The 25,329-nt window shown below is 40.4% G+C and overlaps 3 protein-coding genes across 5 annotated transcripts; all 3 read left to right on the top strand.

Moving 5' to 3' along the window:
* The first annotated feature begins 2,235 nt into the window (after nt 1-2,235).
* cnn2 (calponin 2) lies at nt 2,236-8,629 on the top strand. Its single transcript, XM_054596423.1, has 7 exons — nt 2,236-2,435; nt 4,924-5,045; nt 5,157-5,220; nt 5,662-5,799; nt 5,944-6,060; nt 6,802-6,948; nt 7,231-8,629. The coding sequence occupies exons 1-7, from the start codon at nt 2,382-2,384 to the stop codon at nt 7,534-7,536; spliced, it is 948 nt and encodes a 315-aa protein (XP_054452398.1). The 5' UTR covers nt 2,236-2,381; the 3' UTR covers nt 7,537-8,629.
* A 1,329-nt stretch (nt 8,630-9,958) lies between these two features.
* rps15 (ribosomal protein S15) lies at nt 9,959-12,494 on the top strand. The gene is made up of 4 exons (XM_054596040.1): nt 9,959-10,045; nt 10,438-10,523; nt 10,971-11,205; nt 12,334-12,494. Exons 1-4 carry the CDS (start codon nt 10,043-10,045, stop codon nt 12,445-12,447), a joined length of 438 nt encoding a protein of 145 aa, XP_054452015.1. The 5' UTR covers nt 9,959-10,042; the 3' UTR covers nt 12,448-12,494.
* A 587-nt stretch (nt 12,495-13,081) lies between these two features.
* Nucleotides 13,082-25,058, top strand: LOC129112293 (dipeptidyl peptidase 9-like). 3 transcript variants are annotated; one of them, XM_054624347.1, is made up of 21 exons: nt 13,082-13,240; nt 14,523-14,613; nt 14,770-15,008; nt 15,239-15,351; nt 15,697-15,870; nt 16,691-16,862; nt 17,183-17,293; nt 17,448-17,576; nt 17,687-17,748; nt 17,841-17,941; nt 18,748-18,925; nt 19,022-19,181; nt 19,290-19,369; nt 19,900-20,052; nt 20,341-20,476; nt 21,529-21,674; nt 21,815-21,961; nt 22,081-22,233; nt 22,724-22,866; nt 23,491-23,602; nt 23,937-25,058. In XM_054624347.1, exons 2-21 carry the CDS (start codon nt 14,558-14,560, stop codon nt 24,027-24,029), a joined length of 2,658 nt encoding a protein of 885 aa, XP_054480322.1. In that variant the 5' UTR covers nt 13,082-13,240; nt 14,523-14,557; the 3' UTR covers nt 24,030-25,058. The 3 variants fall into 3 exon arrangements, with proteins under 3 accessions (XP_054480322.1, XP_054480310.1, XP_054480302.1); XM_054624335.1 differs by having other exon boundaries at nt 14,523-14,625; nt 16,694-16,862; XM_054624327.1 differs by having other exon boundaries at nt 14,523-14,625.
* Nucleotides 25,059-25,329: the final 271 nt, after the last annotated feature.

Raw genomic sequence — 25,329 nt, 5'->3', positions numbered from 1 at the left:
TGATGTCATGATTGGTTGATGTTGGGCCTTATTTTCACGATGTACTAATGGGCTGATGGTTTTCTTGCTAACTCTTTAATTGTTTGTCTATAAGATTTTAAAGAATGGCTCTATATAAGGTCTTCAACTTGCTTTTTTTTTTTTTTTTTTAAATATTTGGCCAACAATATAAAACCCAAAGAAAATAAGTTCACTATCATATATGATCAAAGAAAAAGACCAAAATCTCAAGTTTGAAGAGCTCCATCAAATGTTTGTTTTTGCTTGAAAAGTGCCTGAAAAGATTGATAATTCCCCCAAAAATGCTGATTCATTTTCTGTCAATTAATTATTCAAAGAATCATTTCCGCTTTGGTAAATTATATACAGCACACTTCTGATCATTTGATCATTCTGTAGATCAGCGCTTTGTACATGACACAATACGTCTGTGTGCTTTGATATATGTGTAGGACACGCTTTCAGTGGTTAATTCATTTTCAGCATGAAACCTCTCAATCAGAAGCTCCCCAACCTCAAACATTCTTTTTGCTCATGATGACACCTAACACTAATTAATCCAGGTGTAAGAAAAGTAGCTAAATGCACCATGGAACCAGAGTAGCTGGAGCAAATGTCAATTTTAAGCTAACCAGCGGCATCTTTGGCCAATTAAATTGTCTTTACTGGCCAGTAGTCAATGGCTCTATTTTTGCCGATGGCCATATTGTCCATAATTAGATTATGTCCGGTCTGGAAAAACAACTTGGTATGTGTCACAGGGAGAAGGCCTCCTTTTAGAGAAAATATGTTGCTGGAACTGTTTTTACTTTAATAAGTGATTTGCTATTATAATTTATCAGGGAACAATCTGTAATCTTACACCATAATGGACCTTGTGATTGCATTCTTGCTGTGTGGTAAATTTCATCTTTTTAACACTTATTTAAATAGAAACATAAGTTTCCCTCCTGGAGCACCCAAGTTTAATAGTCTGTTAAAAAGTTGTTGAGGTGCTGTTCCATTTGAAAAGCATTGCTTTTCAATTACAGGAAAAAGAAGAAAAAGCAACATGGTGCAGACCAGACTTTCGGTTTTCTTTGTGGAGCTAAAAAAAGTGAAAAGAAAAAAAGGAAACCCCCTTCTTTTCCAACTCTCAGTCCAGTTAAGTTACACACTGTGTCTTCCATTTGTAAAGAAGGAAGCAAAACTGCCGAGTTCACTGTTTTATATCAGACATTGTTCTAAAGCCCCAAACCCTGGCGTATGGAGGGAAGCTGAATCTGTTATCTAGAACCTCATAGCACCAGCATTACGTCAACCCAGTAGCTCATAAACTTTTTTTTTTGTTCTCCTCGACAGTGACTCAAAAAAAGTGCGATAATTTGTCTGGTCCGCTGCTCGTCTGGTATGCGGGGTGGGACCAGTGGATCACTCCCACCATTCAGGAATTTGGGAAGTTTCCTTCCATATAAGGAGTTTTTGATGTCAATCGCGATCTAAGGAAGAGAAGGAGAAAGGTGGAGCCAAGGTTCGATTAACGAAGAGCATCAGCAAAGAGTAGACAGGATAACAAGAGGAGTCCTGTCTGTGTACTTCCGTGATTGATGAAAGTATAATGTACAAGTTTATACCGTGAATTGATCATTTTTCTGCATGACAAACACTGTGCGTTGGGCATAAATGTATGTGAGGTGACCACTTGAATTTCCTTTTTTTGTTTTGTTTTTGTTGTGTCATTTTGTTTTCATACTAATCAATTTAACTTCCCAACATGAAGGTAAAACTATTGTTTCAATGCCTTATCTATCAACACGGCCATGGATGCAAAATAAAATATGAGGGGGATAAATGAACCATTTGTCATATTGATCATTTTTGTTGGACAAAAAATATAAATATATTTTGTCTAAAAAAAAATACCTATCATGTGTAAGCTTTGAAGTGTAGAATAATAGTTTCTTCAGGTTGCTATAAAACCCTAACTGAAATTAAAATATAATAAGCAATTTAAGTTATAACGCTTTTTTCAACAGCCATGTTGAATAATTTAGACATATTCAAATAGGACTAAATCTTATGTTGCTATTTCAAGCTCGCATAAGAGAGCATGTTGATTATTAAGGACACTGAGCGTCTCCACCCACTCACATCCCTGTCAGCATATCTACGGTTTTTTTGCGCGCTGTTGGTCTTCCGGCGATCTATCTTGACTCTGAATCGACACTCTTTGATAGAAACCGTGGGATCGCTCTAATTGGCGGCCGTAAAAGAGAAAGGAAGTATTTAGTTCACTTCGAGGTTTCATTGGCAGAGAAAGTCGAAGATTATTCAGTACTGTGTTTATCTCCAAGTAGCTGTTTGTTTTTTAACTTGCTTTGAAAACTCGCAACTCTTTGACAATGTCTTTTAACAAGGGTCCTTCTTTCGGATTATCAGCGGAAATCAAAAACAAGGTAGGTGTAAAAAAACATTTTCTTTATCATATTTTTATGAGGTAAGTTGGACTGAAACTTTCTTCCCATCATCCACTCATTGTGCTTTTCTCTCATCGCGAACTTCGGAGTCACCTGGCCTCCATTTTGATACGCGTGTGTCCGTCAGGTATTCTGACAAAGTTATGGAAGAAAAAGATTTAAAAGTGTTATTTAACTGGACTCTATAACTCACACAAAACTTCCGTTCAGTATGAACACTTTGCAAAATGTACATTCATCTTAACTTTTACGTTTTAAAACTATTGATTTTTTTCCCCCTTTTTTTTTCTTGCAGGAGACAAAGTTAAAAGCGGACTATGGGCGTTGTCCCTTTTCACAAAGAAGCGTGTCGTTGTGGCAGAACTGTTATCCCCGTTTCCAGCATGTTCTATTGCCCCTGCAGCTCGTTGTGACCTGCATTAGTCTATTCTAGTCCTAGTGCCGGGTTTGGACGTCATTCAAACTGATGAATCAGCCTTCTCTCTCTCTGTATCTTATTTTTTATTGCTTAATTTTATCTGCAATAATAGTTTCCTACTCCTGCTGCCTTGATAAAACTCGTTTTTCTTTACTTAAATCACGTCAGGTCAGTGATTTTTTTTTTTTTAGTTTGCATCTTGCACAATAAGTCCTTGTATTGACTCTAAAACGACCCCAAACCAAACAGCCTCCAGAATGAGGCCCTCTGTGGTAATGTGTAACCTTTGAGTGCTCACCTTGATGAGGAAAGGACCTTTGTTTATTTGGACCTGCCCACGCACCCGGATCCACTTAAAATACCAGGCCTGATGCTGGAGATTACTTTCCTCTCCCCTTTTATAGTGCATCACACTGAGCTGCTGGATAACCATGGGAACATTCCTGTTAAAACTGTGTTGTTACTTATTAATGCGTTCATTCCTTTTCATTAGGGCCTACAACTAAATGCACAAAGGGACAGACTGTTATCTTGGGCATCATTTTCTTGCCCATTGTTTCCATTCCTTGCTAAAAAAAGCAAAATAGTCTGAGTTGCGGCTAATCTTCGGTGGAGATAAAGGTTTCTCTAACGCTGCTCTCTTTTCTGTACCTTCCAGTGTGTCTCTATCTGTCCTTCAGCTGAATGTTTTCTTTAACAGTAGTCTGCATTCCTTGGCTGTGCCCTTGTACGGGACAGAAAAGGGTCATGCCCCCCCCCCCCCCAAAAAGAAAATCTCCACAGGACAACAAGTGCCAGACGTAAAGAAAACATGTAGATTTCCTCTGTCTGTGACCAGTGTTGTCCTTGAAGGGGGGAGACTTGAGTGGTATTTCCTGTCATTGGTGACGTAGCCTCCTCCGTAAAATGTGGCATACACCTCTTAGCCCCCCTTTGACTTTGGCTGAAAACTAATGCGTGTAGAAAATCAGAATCGTAAATCAAAGTTTAAATCAAAGTTGCCCATTTGCATGAAGCAACGGTCTGACTTCATTCATTCATTGGATCAACGCACAATTTTACAATTTTTATATGGGGATAACTGAATGAAGGGAAATGTAATTAGAAGACATACTTAACTACTCTTATTCCTTAAGAGTACAACCAGCTGTGAGCCGAGTGCGGCCAGCTTCTATGTATGTGGCGGGTTAAACTCTGTGGTTCGCTTCTCCTTGCCCTGCGGACAGAGAGAGATTGTTAGCTGATTGTGGGTTTGCACAGAGCTCAGTCAACACCTTATCCTTTACTGGAGGAGAATGAAATCTATCCAGATTCAGTCACTCGTTCTTTTTTTCTTTTTTTTTTTTCTTCTTCTTTCATTTCTGCCATCCAGTTTTTCACACAACACACTTAACCAGTGTTTAACGTGACCATAAAGGTCTTTCTGAATGACTTCTTTCAGAGCTGGCGTCGCACGTTTCTCACACTTCTGTCGTCAATCAAGGAAAAAAAAAACTCTTAACAACTCAACAGTGATGCCCTTCACAAGAAAATAAATCTTTGTTCCATGTTAAGCCCCTTTAAAACTCCCCCTCCCTCCCACTTTCAGCCCCTGCCTTCCTGTGTTTCAGTGGTGAATTTAGCAAACAGGATGTTCGGGTGTGCTGGGTCATGTCAGTGTCACCTTTTATTTATTATTAAGGGCTAAAAAAAAAGACAAAACCCCTCTGTAGACGTAGCATACTGCACTGGGGCAAAGTGAAATTCAGAGGGTGGCCATGAATCTGACCACATGCAGTCATGATAAACTTTAGAGGACATAATATTTATATGGTGTGTATGCAACTCTGTTATCGGTATTTTGAATGAAAATCTTATAAATCCTAAAGGGGCGCCTGTGGGAGAGATTCATTAAAAAAAAAAATATATATTTTTTTTTTTAAATCTGGTAGTAAAGAAGAAGTCTGTGACAGACTCTTATGAATGCATTTACTGTTTGACAAATCACCTACTGGCTATTACTGCTGCCCAGGGAACATATGTGACCTTTGACCTCTCTGTCCAAACCAGATCGCACAGAAGTATGACCTTCAGAAAGAGGATGAGCTGAGGGTCTGGATTGAAGACCTCACCGGCGCTTCCATCGGCCCCGACTTCCAGAAAGGCCTGAAGAGTGGAGTCATTTTGTGCAAGTAAGCAGAGATCAGATTTGTCTGTTACACCGTGATCATCCTTATTGTATGTTATATGTTCAGTGGTTTGGATGGTAAATTGGTGTATTTTCCCTTTTTTCCTCCTCACAGCCTTATCAACCATATGGTCCCAGGCTCTGTGAAAATCAACAATTCAGCGCTGAACTGGCATCAGGTGAGTTAGTTGATAACACATCACGCTTTAACCAGCTGAGGGAGCGGTGTGATTAGTGATGATGTTGCATGCATTTAGAGACTTGTTTCTGGATATTAATAAATGGCTCCCTGTGCTGCTATTGTGCTCTGTGAGTGTTTTCTATGAGCTAGGATGTCTGTACACTGAATCATACTAGGTCATGGTGCTACTTGTATGTTGAAACTGGCAGCTTCTCTTGCGTTAACAGACACTAATTAGAGATTCTTCTGACACTGGCTTCCTCTACAGAGGTGCAGCCGGTCACTGTAAACACACTCCCTCATTTGAGAATGTTTTTACAGCCACAGGACTGCTTCTTGTTAATGAGAGACATTGCAAAAACCGGTCTAATCAAATCTCCGTTATTTCTTAATCCTGCACACACGTTGTTGATCTTGTTTCAAATTGATGTGGTTTTAGCTGGAAAACCTGACAAACTTCATCCAAGCTGCCAAAAAGTACGGCCTGAAGCCTCATGATATCTTTGAAGCCAACGACCTGTTTGAGAACGGCAACATGACGCAGGTCCAGACAACACTGCTGGCACTCGCCAACTTGGTGAGTCCTCTGACGAGTGGTGGGAGTGATGTTTTCCTTTCCTCTCGGTCGGGGAAAGCTGGATTATCATTCTTATGGTGAATGATTGGATTCTGGTATATCCACCATGACAACAACTTCTTTTATAAATGTTTTTGTTCTCAGGCCAAGACCCGGGGCTGCCATTCCCGGGTGGACATTGGGGTGAGGTACTCTGACAAGCATGAGAGGATGTTTGACGAGGAGAAGATGAAGGCTGGGCAGTGCGTCATCGGCCTACAGGTATAGTTTTGGTTTTTCTTGGGGGATTCCGGAGTGAGCTGCAGGGTTTGAAATGTAAAAAAAGTCAGCAGTTTTGTTTTTGATCTGAAACTTATCACATCCCTTCATTTAAACAACTTCTCCTTTATTTGCTTGTGAAACTGACAACTGGCTTTTCTTTACAGTCAGGGCACCACGTTACAGACATTAATTCAGTTTATTAATGTTGGTGCAGGTCTGACGTTTATACTCACAGGTTTTGAATAAAGGAAAAACATATTTGACATTATTTGAAATCAGATACAGTTTATTCATTTGATATTGTTGGCTGAATCTGACAGAGGTGAGGCACTTAAGCTGCTTGGAAAGCCGAGCTCACTGCTGCATGTGTCGAAACTATTCAAAACCCGTCCTCATCTCTTGTCAAGCTTAAAATACTAAAGAATAAATACTGCTCATTGTTCCAACTCTGTTTTGTCATTGTATCTGACGCCAAGATGGATATGAGTGCCTCCTACTCAGTGAAGCAAACTTGCAATACAACATTTGAGTTTGGTGTAGTCATAGCTGACAGCTGACCGAAACTTTACAGTTATTACATGTTAGCCTAGTGTCGTGATTACGGAGGTGTCACTCACATTCTTGTTGATATTCTGCAATGTTTTAACCACTGTTTGTCATTGTTCTAGTGCAGCAGGTGGATTGAAGCAAACCTTTTGTTATCAAGTCTTTACGATCATTTATTGTGGTGTTTCTCTTTAGATGGGGACCAACAAGTGCGCCAGTCAGGCAGGTATGAACGCATACGGCACCAGGAGGCACTTGTATGACCCCAAAGTTCAAATCCAGCCCCCCCTTGACAACACCACCATCAGCCTGCAGATGGGAACCAACAAAGGGGCGAGCCAGGTACTGCAACGTATTCCTAACTTCTCATGAAATCACAATTGTAGGGCTCTTGTGGAAATAAGCCTCAGGGCGTCAACATTCTACCACTACAATAAACTAGTGCCATGTTTAGTGTTGTAGAAAAACTCCTGGATTGTCTTCAGCAATGCAAAACTTCACACCTGACACGTTGGCTTACTGAAATCAGAACTTTGTTTTGAGCTTTTAATGCCTACATAGGGGTACAAAATGTCTAAATGTTCTTGTGATCCTTATTTTCTTTCTCCCCTGTCTCTACCACAGGCTGGGATGACTGCTCCAGGGACAAGGCGTGCCATTTACGACCAGAAGCTGGGCACAGACAAGTGTGACAACAGCACCATGTCTCTGCAGATGGGCTACAGCCAGGGAGCCAACCAGAGTGGCCAGAACTTTGGCCTGGGTCGGCAGATCTATGACGCCAAGTACTGTCCTAAAGCTGGAGAGGTTGCAGATGATCAAAACGGGGCAGCTGTCGCCCGTGACTTCCTCCCAGAATTCCAAGACGAAGGTTACCAAGGTTACCAGGAAGAAGAGCCGGTGTACCAAGAAGATGGGACAGATTACTAGAAGGAGGGAGCTGAGGAAGGGAAGTAGATGTCTGTCCAAAGGAGGCATGTTCTGCAGAAGGAAAACCCTCAAGGCCCACAGGATGTTGCACCTTTTTTATTTTTTTGGGTCATATCCTTTTTTTTAGAAATGTTTGTGCAAACCCATGTTACACATATCATGATGGACTGTATTTCTGTGATTTTTGTATTTAAAGTGACCACATAAGCCTATATTTTTGGCTTAGCTAGTTTATTATCCCAGGGATTCTTATTAATGTGCCAAAGCCCCACTATTCTCTCTTTGTCCCTGTTTTGCTGACTCATTATTTACATGAAGGGGGATACCTAGGTTTTTGTAAGAGCAACAGAAACTAAAAGTGATACATTAGGGAGTTTTTTAAAAGTGTTTTTTAAGAACGTGCATCCTGGTTTTTTGTTTTTTTTTAATCGAAAACATCAATGCTTGTGTTTTATCTGTATCATCTGTATAAACAACATCATTTTCCTGTGAATGAGAATGTAAACATATTTGTGACTTCAGTATCTTGCTCATTCCCTCAGTATTGGTCATTGACACACAGTAATGAGCACTTTTGGTTGGTCAGACAGATGAGGGAACAATTTTTTTATTTTTATTAATACTAGTCTTTACTTTTTGTCTTTTCTCTCATTCATTTCCCTCGTTTCTTTTTAATGGAGGCAATATTTCCTTTGTTTGAATAACCAGTCCAACTGGAGTCTAGTTTGTTTTCTTTGGACTGGAGATGGAGGGGGAGTGGAGAAATAACACAAGTGAAGTTTTGAACATTCCAAGCAAGAATACTGGATTCTTTTTTTTTTTTTTTTTTTTTTTTTTTTTTTTGTCAGTGAATAAGTCTTAAATATTGGTTGATATGCAAACCAATCACACAATTATATTTGATCATTCAAGATTATTATTTATGCATCTTTTGGGATTTAAATAGGGGTTGTTTTGTACCTTGATTCTGAATAACATTTGGTATTTGACCATTCTTTATCCTCTGGAATTATCCAGAAAGTGGAAAAGGAAATGTTTGTATTGAGAATTATGTGTTTTGTGAATACGGTGTAATAAAGATGTGTATTCATTATCATGTGTTGATTTTGATTATAAAAATACTGTCATGTTTCGCACAAAGGATGGGATTTATTCACTCAATCTGCGACATTCAGTCGTAGTTTGGCACTCTGCTAATAAAAGTAATGCACTTGCATAAGTTAGTAGGTGAACCGAAGAATATTTCAGTGGCTTTTAAAAAATGATAACTGATGAGATGACAAAGCAGTTAACGAGATGATAACTGTAAAACATAACAGGAAGGGTTATGAAACTCTACCTCTTAGTGCAGTCCAGAAGTTGCTGCACTACATTACTGCGCACTAATAATTCCTTTCAAAACAGACATAAGATGTGTTTCTAAAGTGTGGTTTAAAGGGGGAAAAACATACAGGTATCCAGCACTATACATTGTTTGGTTTTTAGTGTCCAGGTTTTGAGATGTGTTTTGAGATTAGAATAATTTAATAATAAGCAATTCTCTAACCCATGTATTAAGGTGGAGGCAGGTAGTATCTCAAAACCTAGTAAATACAATCAAAGCTATTTGAATGGTTTGATGCCAACATAGGAAGTTCATATATGATCCAACAGGTGGATAAGATGTTCAGCTTCACTCTGGTGGATTTACCCAAGTAATAGTTGCTATATGGAAAATACTCTAAAACAAATAAAAGTGAGGATCGCACAGTACAAAATCATTACCAGTTTTTTTACAAATCTAATTATTCTGCACTGTAAGTACTGATACAAGCATTGCATAAATGTGTTATAAGTACAATGTTAATCTGAAATGTGGTGGTGTCTCCCAAAATGGAAATACTGAAGTAAGGTTCCAGTACCTAAATTAAAATATACTGATTAGTCACAGTGGTGGAAGAAGTATTTATAATGTTTAAGTACTGGTACAAACAATATTAAAAAACTCAATAACAAGCAGTCAAAATTGACTTAAGTAAAAGTAAAGATGGATATTCAGCTAAATATACTTAATTATTAAAATTAAAATTGGAAATATTTTGGAGAGATCTTTGAATGAGTCTGGAGGATAAATGTGTATTTAGGGTAAATGCTAAATCCGGCTGTATAAAAAGTATAAATTAGCATCAAATGGAAATACTAAAGTAAACTACCTCCAATTTGTAGGTTACACATGTCTGTAAAAACATTAACATACTTGTTTTATGTTTCGGTTTTCTCTTCTTCTTCCTCTTGATATGTAGAACTAACTGTGCAGCCACATTACTCGACAAGATAATAAAAAAGGGAACACGTTGGTGAGAAACTTGACACTGTACAGAAACTGGTGTTATGGTACAACAGCACCACCTGCTGTTCACACTGCGTACTACCGCCGGAAAACACCACCGGATGTTTGCCTGAAATCGCGCGATATTAGCCCCAACGAGACTTCTGCCCGTTCTTTTCTCCCGGAACTTCAGGCAAGATGGTAGGTGAAGAAGCGATTGTGAAGCTTGCCAAAATACAATCTAAATGCATCTGAACTTTAAAGTGACTAATGAGGATGGCTGACTATGTCACCCGACAGTTACACGCGTTCGCTTGCCATTCAGTCGAAAATCGTTGCTAAGAGACGAATAAATGTGTGCTTAAAGGCACTGCATTAGCCTGAGCTATTAGCGTATGTGGCTAAGCTAACCCGGTGGTTATACGTCTGTTCCAATAACTTAATATTACATAATTCCCGTGTCATTGAGCGAGTATTACTACGCACTTTGGTCGATATTTACCAGGGACAATAAATTCAGTTTCTGTCCAGGCTACTGATAGTGTAACCGTGCGAGCTACATACTTAAGTGGGATGATGTTTCTCTCTTTCAGGCAGATACCGAGATCAAGAAGAAGCGTACCTTCAGGAAGTTCACCTACAGGGGTGTGGACCTGGACCAGCTTCTGGACATGTCCTAGTAAGTGAAACACGTCTGAGCTGGAGCTGTTGATGTTGCATAATGGTCAGCTGGAGCCGGGAAAGGAACTTTTTCCAAGTTTAATTGGCGTGTAAACTGACTGCTTATCAGTGTAAATCTTAGCTTTTCATCTATTGATAGAGTCCCACACCATTGATAAAGTCCCACACATCATCTACTGACTTTTCAGTCAGTAGATGATGTGCTTATCTGGAGATCAGAGAAGGTAACTGCTTGTTGGAGCTGATCAGACATGACACTGAAACAGGAAACCAATTCCTCAATCAGCCTGATGCACAGGCTGAAATTGAATTGAATGTTAGATGACCAAATTCAAAATGCAGTTGCCACTACACTTCTCTGTTCTGCATATTCAAAAGTACTTGACAACTATTTCAAAGATGACAATGGGGCCTCATTGACCGCGCTGTCCTCTTTCCTATGTAGTGAGCAGCTGATGCAGCTGTACTGTGCCCGCCAGCGGAGGAGGCTGAACCGTGGCCTGCGCCGCAAGCAGCAGTCCCTCCTGAAGCGTCTGCGCAAGGCAAAGAAAGAGGCTCCCCCCATGGAGAAACCAGAGGTTGTGAAGACCCATCTGAGGGACATGGTCATCCTGCCTGAGATGGTCGGGTCCATGGTCGGAGTGTACAACGGCAAGACTTTCAACCAGGTTGAAATCAAGGTGAGGTGCTACTGCTGAGATGGTAGAGGTGGTAGGAAGAGCATGTTTGTACTCTTTGAAACCCCAGCTTCCTAGGACCTCCTATCCTTGCAGTTCCAAAAAGGTTGACATGGGGTGGGGGGGCTAATGTAGAACATAATTGCTTTATGCGCTTGGGTTATATTGCATTTGTGTGTCCAGAGCCGGCTGTCACAACTTAAAGCACCAATGCTTTCATTTGGTCTCATTTTGCAGCAGTTCGTTACAGTTCCATGTTGGTTTGTCCTTGTCTGCAAAGACTGTCTACCATTAGTTAATGTCAGCGTAAGAATGCTTTAGGTCGACAATAGGAACCATTTGACAGACCATATCATGCAATTGTTCCACTATACATAATGAACTGTCATGTCGTAGACGAGTTGCTGCAAATGACAGTTTGTAAAGATAAATCTATACGCATCTGAAAATTGAGACATTTCATACAGGGTTTAAACAATGTTTTTCCCTGGAGTCAAAGAACAGAGGATTTCGTATGCTGTACAGATTATAAAGCCCTCTGAGACAGGTTTGTGATATTGGGCTATACAAATAAAATGTAATTGTACAGAATCATTGATGCAAAACTCAGGTTGCTATAACACTCAAAGATAATTTTGGGCAATGGGCTTGCCTCTGTGTTTTGCAAAATTACACAGTAGAACAATCTTGAGTTGATCCATGATGATGATCCACATAGAAGAAATGCCAAACACTCTAGAGTACAAGAAGGGTCTGACATTTTGACCAAATGTTAGTGTTAAATTTGTAAAATGTGTAACCTAGAATTCTACATGTGTTAACAAATGTGTTATGAAGGCCAGATGTTACAGAATAATAATGCTGATAAAACATTGGTTCAGGACCAGACTATCTAATGCCAAGGTGGTGTTGACAGCTGGCACTTCTTTTAGAGCTTCTACACTAGCTCCTCCAGTCAAATGCAAAAAAATCAAAGCTTGTAGTTTTAGATATGCTTTTTTTTGTAAAGTATATTTTGCTTTAAATCTTTTCAGACCTCAGATTTGGATCATCAACTACCACATTTATACATGCAGCTGTAAATGCACCAAAGTTAGTATGTTGTTACTAACACGTTTCTCTTCTCCACAGCCTGAGATGTGCGGTCACTACCTGGGCGAGTTCTCCATCACTTACAAGCCTGTCAAGCACGGTCGCCCTGGTATTGGAGCTACACACTCTTCTCGGTTCATCCCTCTGAAGTAGAATGGCTGTAATCTTTGTATAAATAAAAAACTGGTTGTGCCACAGAACATGTCTGCTTTGCTTTCTTCAGCATAACATTTTGAAATTAAGATGTATTGCTCGTGTATGGGATATAATCTTAGAGTTTGAGCTCCTGTCCTTTTTGAGGTGTCTTGATAAACATGGGTGGCTTCAAGATTATTAAAGAACGCCGAATGGGGTTTTGTTTAATTTGTTATGTCAATGTGAGACCGAAAAAATTCAGTAAACATGGTTTTAATTCACTGAGGGACATCAGTGATTTCAGAAAATTATTTGTATTTATAATCTAAATGTTAAAACTCAAAAGTGGTACAGAGCTACACCAGTGAATTAAACAAAATTGGAAAATACTGATAAGTCTGTAATGACTGGTTTGGTGTCTTTTATCTATCATGGTTTAGTCTTTTTTTCTTGACTTTCCCAATCTGAGTGGGAGCACATAATTGCTATGTTACGGCACAAAGTAGATCATAGGAAATGTTGGAAAAAATGTCTGTACAGTACAGTCAACTTTGAATAAGCAACAGTCCTGCCACACGCAGCGCAGCACTGACCATCACTGACGCCTCCTCAGAGCGGCGGTGCGGCCTTGAAAGAGTACCGGTGGGAACCCCAGCAGGACGAAGGTTCCTCCCCTCCGGTCTGAAGCCAGCTACATTTTGTGTGTGGCCGCTCTGGGCCATGGATTCAACCTCTAGCAGTTGCACAATCTTTTTAATGTCACCAAGCTAATAAAATCCACAACTTGATAAAAGAAACAGTGGCCAGTTTGGTAAGTATTCCTCTTCATTCCAGGCGGTTCAGTGGGGACGGGAGCGTCTGTTTGTACCGCTAGTTAGCGGCTCGCTAGCCTCCAGCTAGCTAGCTAGCTAGCTAACGGTAGTTAGCTTCAGAGCGAAACTGACAGAAGAGGTCTGTCATGTCACAATGTAGCTAACTCAGATATGTCAAACAGACGTAGTTTGTAAATTGCCTTTTTCCAACAACTCAGGGGTGTCTCCATTCCCTGCCCAGTGTAACCAGCGTCACACCGTTACACATGGATTAACCGGTGTTTCTCCCAGTCTGACTGAGAGGTTGAAACCCGAGAACAAAGATCTATTGTAAGCCAGCTAACTGTTCACATCAACGCTGCTGTTTTTAAATATTTCACCCGACTTGTTACTCACACCTAAAATAAAACTGCTATCCACTGTGGAGTAGCCCACAGAGACAAAATGGGGCCTCTCCATGTAACGTTATAACGTTACAGGTCGCAGCGTAATTCTTTCCATTTGACATATTTGACTTAGAAACACAGAGGCCAAGATAAGTTAATGTTTTCTGTGCAGTGGATGGTTTTATCAGAATCAGTCCTATAGACGCTATTCTTCTTGTACAGTCACACAGATCTACTGACATATTGCTTAATCTCCATCACCCCCTCTTCATATAGATATCCCATGTAGGTACCAGGTGACATCTTAACCTTTGATACTGGTTATTGTTCAATTGACTCTGTATCTGTTGTGAGCTCACGGTTTATTAAAAATAGGAGTTAAGGTGCCTCACCACAGTATCAGACCAATGTGCCACTGCTAAAGTCACTCAGTCATATAGAGCATATCTTTTTTTCCCACTGCTGTTTGCGTCATACTAATCCTTTACACCACACAGAAGGATAAAGGAAGGAATGTGGGGTATTCCCTGCACTTCATCCGCAGTGGAGTCGGAGACATATCCATTGAACACATGAGATATTTAACGGGAAATATGATCCTTAATTGTAAATTTGGTCTGTAGTTTTGGCTATATCGCTCCATGTTTCTAAATCAATCAATCAAGTCTTCATGAGTGATTTTTTTCCTTTTGTCCTTGTGGCACATTTTGTTGAAGTCTGAAGACTGATGTTACAGAAAAAAATTGTAAAACTGTCCCCCAATCATGAATGTCTTATCAGTCAAGAATGAAAGAAATGTTTGTATCTACTGTCATTATGAGATTGTTCCCCCGTTTACTCTGTTAGTTTCTATTTTGTAATTTTGAATGATCTTAGTACTGTTCTTTGTTCATAGGTTACGATATTGGAGCTACGTGTGTTGACCGGTGAATGCATAGAGTCAAGAAGGTAAAACGTTGTGACATTAAAGAGGGTATCTGGAAAAGGTACAGTATAAGGTTAATGTTATTTCCTTTAACTACTTTCATGGTTAGGAAGTTTGATGATAAACAATCATACCACTTCCATTAAAGGGATTCATTAGTGCAAGTGTGTCTAGGTTCCTGCACCTCTTACCATTTCTTTCTAATGTCAACATCCAGCTGTGTGACAGTGAGCATGACGGCTGTGGACGGCCTTTCGGACAGCACTGAGGTGGTTGAGATGGAGGATGTCCCATCTCAGTTCTTTGTGGAGAAACACACTTGGGAGGGCCTCCGTGACATTATCCACTGTAGCAGGAAGTACTCTGGCATGATCGCCAACAAGGCTCCCCATGATTTCCAGTTCGTGCAAAAGAAGGATGAGAATGGACCCCACTCCCAACGCTTGTACTACCTCGGTAAGCTGATTGATGCTTGATGATGGGGCACCCTGCATCATCTCTTTATTCTCTATGCCACTACTTTGTACTCTTTTCACTAGACCCAATTCATGTTTTCCTGCTCTAAGCAGCAGAATATGATTGCCTCATGATATTAAAACAATCACTGTGTCAAATGTTTCCTTTCCCAGTTAGCACCAGTTGTTCTTGTTGAAATTGCCTTTGTTTCTTTTCTATGTGCCTAATAGGAATGCCTTATGGAAGCAGAGAGAACTCATTACTCTATTCAGAAATCCCCAAGAAGATCCGGAAAGAGGCCCTCTTAGTGTTGTCATGGAAACAGATGCTGGATCACTTCCAGGTGAATTTCCCTTCTCTTCCCGATTGTTCAGTTCCTGTACCAAATAGCACAACTTTGAGATAAGCAGTCCGAGAAGGTGTGGTGAAATTACAGTTATTAGAAACCTGAGATAGGTTCTGAAACTCGATGGATGAGGCATCCATGGTATAAACTATGAGAGGAACGCTCGCAATGTATGGCCATTGTAATGTTATTGATGTGGGGGGGATGTGTCAGTTGAATGTGGTTCTGTTAGATGTGTGTCACATTAATGAGACACAGTGTACACGCTGCTCTCTAAACACATTTAAATATACATACCTATCAAACTTGTATATGCTTACATTTGGTTTCCTGTTCTTTAAGGCCACACCACACCAGGGGGCCTACTCTCGAGAGGAGGAGCTGCTGAGAGAGCGTAAACGTCTCGGAGCCTTTGGTATCACCTCCTATGACTATCATGCCCAGACTGGCCTTTTCCTCTTTCAGGCCAGCAATAGCCTCTTTTACTGTCAGGACGGAGGCACCAATTGCTTCATAGTGAGTACTCTGCTGTTTTTGTCTTCAATTTGGAATTCTCTCATACTGCTTTAATTCAGAGCAAAGTCAAAATCCACAAGTATTACACAGTGAAGCTGTGAGGTATGTGTTCTGTGAATGGTTCTTTGAAAATGCCAATTGGGCTCCAACTTAAGCAGTCAACCGCAATTCCAAAACAAGAAGGATGTTATTAAGATCTTCTAGGTAGCGATGTGCTGTCCCGATGAATTAATTGGTTTTTTTGTATTTATAATAATTGTGATTGTACATTTTGAATCTGTATTACGGCTGATCTGCTAGTGGTATCATGTTCATAATGCAATGCAAACGATGTTATGGGAGTAAAGATGATCAAAAGAACATATGACCGTTTTCTATAGGTCAGCCTTCCGGCTGTCGCAGAGATGCAATATACGCTTTGAAGGAATATTTTAACCTATAGTCTGTATAGCAAGTGTTTTGTTTGGTTTCTGTTTGTCACGGTTAGTCATGTTAGTCGTCCACTTTAAGCTGTAGGTTTGAAACTGGGAAAGGGATCAAGATTATTTTAAGTGCATTCTTAAATTTGACCCCCTTTGCCTTGTGTTTGTTCCTTCCTGATTGAGCCTTAAGTAACTTTGATAAGCTACTTTAAATTAGTTAAGTTGGCTTTCTCTTTCCGAAGATTTTGTCCACACATTATTTAGGGAGGGCGAGCTCTATTTGTAATCAAGCACCTCACTGTGTTTAGTCTTTCTTTTTCATGTCTTCAATGAAGACACACACACAGGTCTCACATCATCTGTTTGCCTTGGACTAAGATTTTGTTTGTTGCTTTTAGCAGTCTGCTCCTGTAAAGCCCGTGGAGATCAAGACCCAGTGCTCAGGAACCCGCATGGACCCCAAGATCTGCCCTGGAGACCCTGACTTCATAGCCTTCATCAACAATAATGACCTGTGGATAGCCCACATTAAGACTGGCGAGGAAAGGAGACTCACTTACTGCCACAAAGGTCTGAAGGCAATAAAATGTCACGCAATAAGTAGCTTTACATGCCTGAATATGCTCTTTAAATTGCAATAGAGCTGTGAACTATAGAAAACGATTGTTTTGATACTAGACAAAATAAAATTTTCCCTGTATTTTCATCATCATCTTATACTACATGTAGAGAAAATTACATTGAGAAGCCCTTATTTATATTTCCCTAACTTATATTACCATTTAAGACAAAAGGACACAGTGTTGTATAATTTATATGTTTAGCACTTTACCAATAGCACTACATGGATGTTATTTTTTTCCCAGAATTAATTTAGATTTTTTTTCCAGGTGTGGATAATGTAAAGGAGGACCCCAAGTCTGCAGGTGTAGCAACATTTGTCATCCAAGAGGAGTTTGACCGTTTCACTGGTTACTGGTGGAGTCCCTCGGCAGTGGAAGGTATTTCTTATGCCTTTCGCTATTTTTTAAATAAGCAGATTTATTTTAACCATATAGTTTTACCTCTAACTGTAAAATAACTTAATTTTGAGTTTGCATATACTATTTTCTGTATACACTTGCCTCAAAATAATGATTTTTCTCCCCCTGTCAGACCCTAATGGAGGTAAAACAGTGTACCTCCTGTATGAAGAGGTGGATGAGACGGAAGTAGAGATCATTCATGTTCCATCTCCAGCACTGGAGGAGCGGAAAGCGGACGCATACAGATATCCCCGTACAGGTCAGTGAAGTCCACAGCTGCCTAAACTGTGCACACACAAATGCCTGGAGCAGTTCAATGTAAAAATGAATTTCTATCATTTTACATTTCTCCTACGTCCTTACCTACAGGTAGCAAAAATCCCCAGGCTACCCTCAAACTGGCAGAGATCAAGACGGACCACCAAGGAAGAGTAAGTCTTTCACTACCTGTCTTTGTCTTTTTTTTTCTTCTCCAAAATGATATGTAGGCTTTCCTAATGTGTGTTTATGGTTGTACCTACAGATTGTGAGCACACAAGATAAAGAACTGGTCGTCCCCTTCACCTCCTTGTTTCCTGGGACGGAATACATCGCCAGAGTTGGATGGACGAGTGACGGCAAATAGTGAGTGTTGCTGTCAAAGACTCTGTTGACCCCAATTATGCTGTTATTCTCAAAATATACCACCAGAAGGTTTACCGCCTGGTATTGGGGCTAATATAGGAACATGAATTGGGATACATGTGGACACAGATAATAACGGCTGCAATGGTTTGGGTATTTGAACCAAACAGTCACTGTACGGGGGTCACAGACCTGAGTATGAGATGACGGTGTGTTGCTGTTGTGCCAACGTTGGAGGGTATGTGAATGGAACCACATCCAACATACTATTGCAAATTCACATCACCCAGATGTGCAAATCACTGGGATGATGCATGTTTGGGTGCCTTGAATGTTTAAAAATATCTAATTGAAACACTCCACCTAATGCATCAATTTATTTATATGTATTTTGTTTTGGTATTTTCAATCTAATAGCATAGAAGATGCTCTTCAGTTTTATAGCCTACTGTGACCTGTTGCCCTTTGGGAAAGCTTTTGTTCAGTGTTAGAAGTGTAAGAAGTGTCTGTAATGTTTCTTATTTTTATAATGAAAATGGTTTACCGAAGTTGACGGTGGGCAAAATGCTCCCTCAGTCGCCCAGCAAGAGGATTTTGTCTCTCTTTGACATTTACTCTCTGTTCAAACTAAATTAAAATAAATGTATCATATAAGTGGATTGGTTTAGTTTTTTTCTGCTGAACTGAGCTTGCAATGAAACATGTCTCCTAAACTGGGGTATCAGTTGAACCTTGGACTGGATGCTTATGTGTATGATTTCGTATCACGCAATCTTTTGAGTTCTGTCCGCTCTGTGTCCCTCTAGTGGCTGGGCAGTGCTTCTGGACCGCAGTCAGAGAAAACTGCAGCTGGTCCTCCTGCCTCCAGCTCTCTTCATCCCTGTCACAGATGACCCAGCTCAGAGGCAGGAGAGTCTCGAGGCTGTGCCCAGTAACACACAGCCATACATAATCTATGAGGAGACCACAGACGTCTGGATTAATGTAGGTCTTTCCACATGGTGCACTCGGTTGTTAACCTTGTTATGGTTGTTATTGCTTCAAGGATTCAATAACTGACTGTTCTTCTCTTTTTTGCAGGTTCATGATATATTCTATCCTTTTATTCAAACGGCAGAAGATGAGTTTACTTTCATTTGGGTAAATGAGTCAAAAACAGGTTTCAGCCATCTGTATAAAACCACATCCCTGTTACAACCTGGCTGCCACCATTGGACGGCGGACTACCAACAAATAGATGGTAAAAAAAATAGGACATGCTCCTTCATTTCTTTGAAAGTTTCCTATCAAATAATCATGTCAGTGTTTGGGAGGTCAAGGAGTTGATTCTGTTATCTGTTTTCTCCAGGGGACTTCAAATGTGCAATCAAGGAGGAGGTTACATTGACCAGTGGAGAATGGGAAGTGCTGGCAAGACATGGTTCCAAGGTTAGACAAAGTCCGTCAGTGTTGAACATATAAATTCACACCTCTAAAAGAAATGCTGACCTTTTTAAAATGCATCCTGAATTACATACATACATACACATGTATATCGTGTTTACTTTGTACACCAGCTCATTGACTTTAAATAATGATTAGCTGTAATGAGAGGGTGTTAACATCTACAGCAGATGAAAGACTTGTGCTCAGGATCATTGTTTGGCTGCATTGTCCTAAATTGGTCCTAAAAATACTACATTGGTCATTCAGTTTGGATAACAACACCCTCAAACACCGTTAAATCCGAAAGACGCCATGTTTACCTCTTGTAATCCTTAAAAATGTATTTAAATCCAGTGTGTATGTTTTTCCTCCCAACATTCTATGGTTTAACATAAAAATACAAGTAACACAGAACTCAGTTGAGATGATGACGTCAGTGGCTCCATCATATCTTTATAGTATCTCTCAGTATCATGCCTCGGCATCACTGCTATTGTCTTTTCATTGTGCTTTAATGTTTCCCCCTTTTTTAGATTTGGGTGAATGAGGGATCAAAGTTGGTGTACTTCCAGGGCACCAGAGACACTCCTCTGGAGCACCACCTCTACGTGGTCAGCTATGACTCACCTGGTGATGTGGTCAGACTAACCAAGCCTGGCTTCTCTCATAGCTGCTCTGTTAGTCAGGTAAAACCATTCATTTGTTTTTGCTTTGAACCCTGAGGAAAGCTGTCAAAGCCAGGGATTGTTTGGATAATCTGCAGTATACGGGATAAATGTTCTCTGTCAGCAGTATTTTACATCGACGCTAGCTCATGTTGGGCTTTAACTCAGATCCTTGTTGTATGTGGTGTAGCACTGCAATTTTATCCCCTCCCCCCTCAGCGTTTCCATTCCTTCTCTGTCAGATCTATTTTGTACATTGTTCTTTTATTTTTCAATTTTTCTGCAACTCTCTCTTCTCTTATTTCGCAGAACTTTGACTTTTTTGTCAGCCACTACAGTAATGTGGGTACGCCTCCATGTGTTCACGTCTACAAACTGACCAGCTCAGAAGGTGACCCACTACACATGGTACCTGAATTCTGGGCCAGCATGATGGAATCACCAGGTAAACAGGATGTGATGTAACAACCGCCATACAGTAGTTTACTGATTGATTCAATTGGCATTTGTATTTACATTATTCGACTCGCCAAGTTTTTCTGAGCAAGCAGTCTGGCCAAGTTTGAAGGTTGCCCGACTATCTGCGCTTTTATTTTTGTAACAATCAATAGAGTCTAGTCTGTAGGGAAAAGGTGAGGTCTGGCTTTGATTAAATCAAGGACAGTCAGTTCGATCCACAGTTGCGTCCTCCAGACAATCCTGACAGCAATCCGATAATGTGGTGCTCAAACACTTCCGTCATCTAGAACGATTTGTGTCAGAGTTTATTGTCGTTTATGATTCATTAAAAGTACCAGGAGTGAGAAGGTAATTCTTTGCTGTTTTGTTTACAGGTGTTTCTGCTTTGGTAGAAGTTTAGGGGTCAAAGAGTAGATGCCAACCTTATGTTGTGTTCACACTACAAGCGACACAGCAAAAAGTTACAAGTCATTTTCAGTAGAAGCCGATGACATGAAGCTACAAATTGAAGCTCAACACTTTTCATTGTGTGTCGTGTTACGCACAACAAATCAAAGTTGAGCTGATCTCAACTTCTTTCAGCGCGGATTTGCAACCAATTATATGTTATTGTTTCACCCTGTTTACATCTAAGAAGAGCTGTTAGCAAGTTCCCAGTGCTATTTAACCACTTAACTACATTAATGAGCGCTTCAACAACACTTCAGCAACAATGGAGCTGGCCACTGTTGACTGTTTTGTTGCTTTTTTTGCTAGTAGTGTGAACATAGCATGAAATGTCAGCTGTAAAAGAGAAATAATCCTGTACCAACCCCAATACTGCAAGACATATTGCAGTATTTCCAGGAGAAAATGTACCACAATCTAATGCTAAATCACTTATGTTTTTTTTTTTAATATACAAAAAAATTCCACTGCACTTTGCGTGCTTTAGTGTGTGTTTTGCAGACCCATTCCTTTAAAGTTCCACTAGGTGTTGAATCCCTGATAGTTTGAAAACGCGCTAACATATTTAAAACGTGTTAATATGTCTTCCAGGTTGCCCGGGAGATTACAATCCACCTGAGATTTTTGACTTTCCAGGGAAGTCGGGCTTCACGCTTCACGGGATGGTGTACAAGCCTCACAACCTGCAGCCTGGCAGGAAACACCCTACTGTTCTCTTTGTGTATGGAGGCCCACAGGTTCGCAGCTGTATTCAGTTCAATCTTGGATTGTGATGTTAGCATGTTTTTGTGTTCTCAGATTAAAGCTTTAAATCTGTGTTACAGTGTAAATAATGTAAAAAAAAACATTCACAACAGCATTTTGTGTACGTGTTTAGGTGCAGCTGGTGAACAACTCCTTCAAGGGGATGAAGTACCTCCGTCTGAACACGCTGGCGTCTCTGGGCTATGCTGTGGTCGTCATTGATGGGAGGGGTTCCTGCCAGAGGGGCCTTGAATTTGAAGGAGCACTGAAAAACAAAATGGTAAAGTATTAAATCTATTCAGTCTAAGAAAACCTTTTTAATTTAAAATGATGGAATGCAATAAAAACATGCACAAGTGCCAAGTTAGATAACACTCTTATCAACACTTGTCTCTTTAGGGCCAGGTGGAGATCGAAGACCAGGTGGAGGGGCTGCAGTATGTGGCGGAGAAGTTTAACTTTGTGGACCTGAGCCGTGTTGCCATTCACGGCTGGTCCTATGGTGGTTTCCTCTCTCTCATGGGCCTCATCCAGCGACCCAATATCTTCAAGGTTAGGACAATTTTTCTTCCTTCAGCCTTTCATTTCTCCTTAAACCATTCACTCACACACTCTTTCGGTCAGTGAGTATTTGCTGTTGTTGATGAGAAAGCATCACTATGGTTATGCACTTAAAACTGAATTTGTTGCTTAATTCCTGAAGTGTGATGTCTCAAAGTTGAACTTGTGATGTAGTGGCAGCTTACATCCACATGGTGTCTGTGTTGCACAATATGTTGGCTAATAACCTTTATTCAGTAAGTATAGTCACAGATAATTCTGTGAGCTACAGGAATTTAAAGTTAAATATACCACATTTGTTTAGCTTAATATTTATCCAACTGCACCAACAACATCAACAAATATACTGAGCATATACTATAGAATTATACAGTAGAGCGAAGCAACCGCCTTCCTCTAGTGAGATGCTCCCCAGAGTAAGATGAAACATGTTTGTATTCTTTATTCTCTTCCATCTGACTCCTTTGTTCTTCCCTGCCAGTTGGCTATTGCAGGAGCCCCGGTGACTGTGTGGATGGCGTACGACACCGGCTACACTGAGCGTTACATGGATGTGCCTGAGAACAACCAGCAGGGCTATGAGGAAGGATCTGTGGCACTGCACGTGGACAAGCTGCCCAGCGAGTCAGTACACACACTTTTACACTTTTAGTCCTTGAAACGTCAAAATATTTCAGATGTCATGGCTAATTGCATAGATATTTTAAAGTCGAGCTTCACATTCTTTGAAAGTCCCTGACATGTAATTGATGATTTGGCCGTTCTGTTTTAAACATGGGGATGCCATTCTTTCTCCAAATATTTGTGTTGGGGTCATTCTGGTCTTTGACCTTAAATGTGACTTATCTCTTAGGTATGTACATGGTGAATCGCTCCTTGCATTGCTTATTATTAAAAAAAAACATCCCTTCACTCTCTTTATAACAGCGGTTATTAAAATGTAGAAAGGTGAAATTAGGATTTTAAGTGCCAGTATGCCTCAGTTTTAGGAACTGAGGACACCCTGAGGGCCTGACAAACAGCATGTTGGAGCACTGCTCTGTGATGCTGGAATTAAACTAGAGTCTCTGAAGCCCTGCAGCTGCAGCATTTCACCCATCTATACACTTCTATGAATCTGAATCTGCTTTTCCTGTTTTAAAATCATGAAGGGATGGGGAGTCTTTCTCTATTGGGCAACATGTGTTTAATGGTTGTCTTACTATTGAAGTTTATCATATTGTAACCATGTAATCCTTGTCATTCCAGACCCAACCGTTTGCTGATTCTACATGGATTTCTAGATGAGAATGTGCACTTTTTCCACACCAATTTCCTAGTGTCACAGATAATCCGTGCTGGGAAGCCCTATCAGCTCCAGGTAAGCATCAGAAGCCCTATTTCACCCACTTGACACATTTATTTTTTTGAAGTTGCCATATGTATACTTCATACTATGTGGACAGAATTGACATTACTTTTCATCACAAGTGTTTTTGTTATTTATCTCTGCACCACAAAAATGCACAAACCAACAGAATGTGTTTGGTTTATTGCCTTATACCACTACCAATGTTTAAAGGTAGTAAAAAAAAAACTGTAGATAAATCAATATCAGGGTAATATATGAGGAATGCTACTTCTTGTAAGATATCTTCCATTACATGTGACGCATATCAGTATGTCATTTGGTTTCCCTATTTCAATTTTTTCAGGTTTACCCCAACGAGCGACACAGTATCCGCTGCCCTGAGTCTGGAGAGCACTACGAGATAATGCTGCTGCACTTTCTACAACAATACCTATGAAAAGAGACAACAGGGGAGAAGTGAAGTCTAGTGTCCCCTCTGTCCTCCTGTACCCCTCCAGCTCACCGCCCATCTTTACTCTGCATCACCTCTCCACCCAACACCCTAGTCTCCAACTATTCGCCCTGTCATCCAGAGACTATCAGACTCTCTGCAGCCACAAGCCACTCTCTCGTATGAACTAGTCACATGACCTTTCCACTACACACACTACCCTCTTTTGCTCGGTCAGTCTCATGTTCAATTACTCGCTTGCTCGCTCTGTGTCTCTCCCCCCCCTCCCCCCGTGTACAGTCTGGGGTCTGGGTTACGTGAACAGAGATTTGGTGTCTCACCCTGAAAGCTGAACAAAGACAAGGAGAAATGTTAGCAGGCTGTGTCACATTGACTCTTCGCTCACCCACGTCCTCATCTCTGCAACCATGATGGGTTTTTTTGCCAAATCTTGTCGTGTTGTTTTCCCCCTCTGCTCTACCTGTTTTATTCACTTGAGTCAGTGGTAAGGAATGGGATTACATTCACAGATATGAAATGGAATCTACACGCATATTCGCAGACATGAGCTCACACACTATACATATGTAAAATACACACACTCACAAGCACACGCACACAATCGCAATATCCCTACATACTGTGAGTGCGTAACTTGCAGTTTGTGTAATGATGAAGAAAGGAAGAACACTGAGACTCTTCTGCTGTCCACTTGTTTTAAGTGTGTGTTTAAAATAAAATATTTTATGGATTTTTATTCATTTTTTTTTTTATTTTATGAGTGTTGACATGAGCTGGACGCTCATTGATATTTTTGCGCCGTTCTCTCCCCTCACATTACATTGCTCGAGATTGTCTGTTTGCCTTCTTAACACATAATTTATATTTGCCAAAGTACCTCTTGACTCTTGATCATGCTGGTATTTCCTTTTTTTACTGCAATAAAGACAACAGGAGGGTGAGCACTGGAGTCTTACAACAGCTTTGTACCACCGGAATAAAATTTGTACATGATAATGAATAAATGTATGAATCAATCACACGCTCTCTTTTTGTGCAGTTTTCTTATTCAAGTAGCTACAAGTTATGCATGTTATACGATCACGGCATGTTTTGTGTTGTGTTTTCTTATACTGATAGTCCACTCAAACCTTAAGTATTTCCCTCACTTATTCTTATTCTTATTCAAACCAGCAGCAACTGAACAAAGCTCCACTGCTGCACCAACAAGGGCTTTCAAGCACTCCACACCAGCTGAAGCCACAGATGCTTCAGGCTCTTCTGTCGCCTTTCTTTGTTGCCATGG

The sequence above is a fragment of the Anoplopoma fimbria genome, chromosome 3 (genome assembly GCF_027596085.1).
Source record: "Anoplopoma fimbria isolate UVic2021 breed Golden Eagle Sablefish chromosome 3, Afim_UVic_2022, whole genome shotgun sequence".
Taxonomy (NCBI): Eukaryota; Metazoa; Chordata; class Actinopteri; order Perciformes; family Anoplopomatidae; genus Anoplopoma; species Anoplopoma fimbria.
Note: the sequence above shows the minus strand (reverse complement) of the source record. Positions and strands in the feature narration are given on the sequence as shown.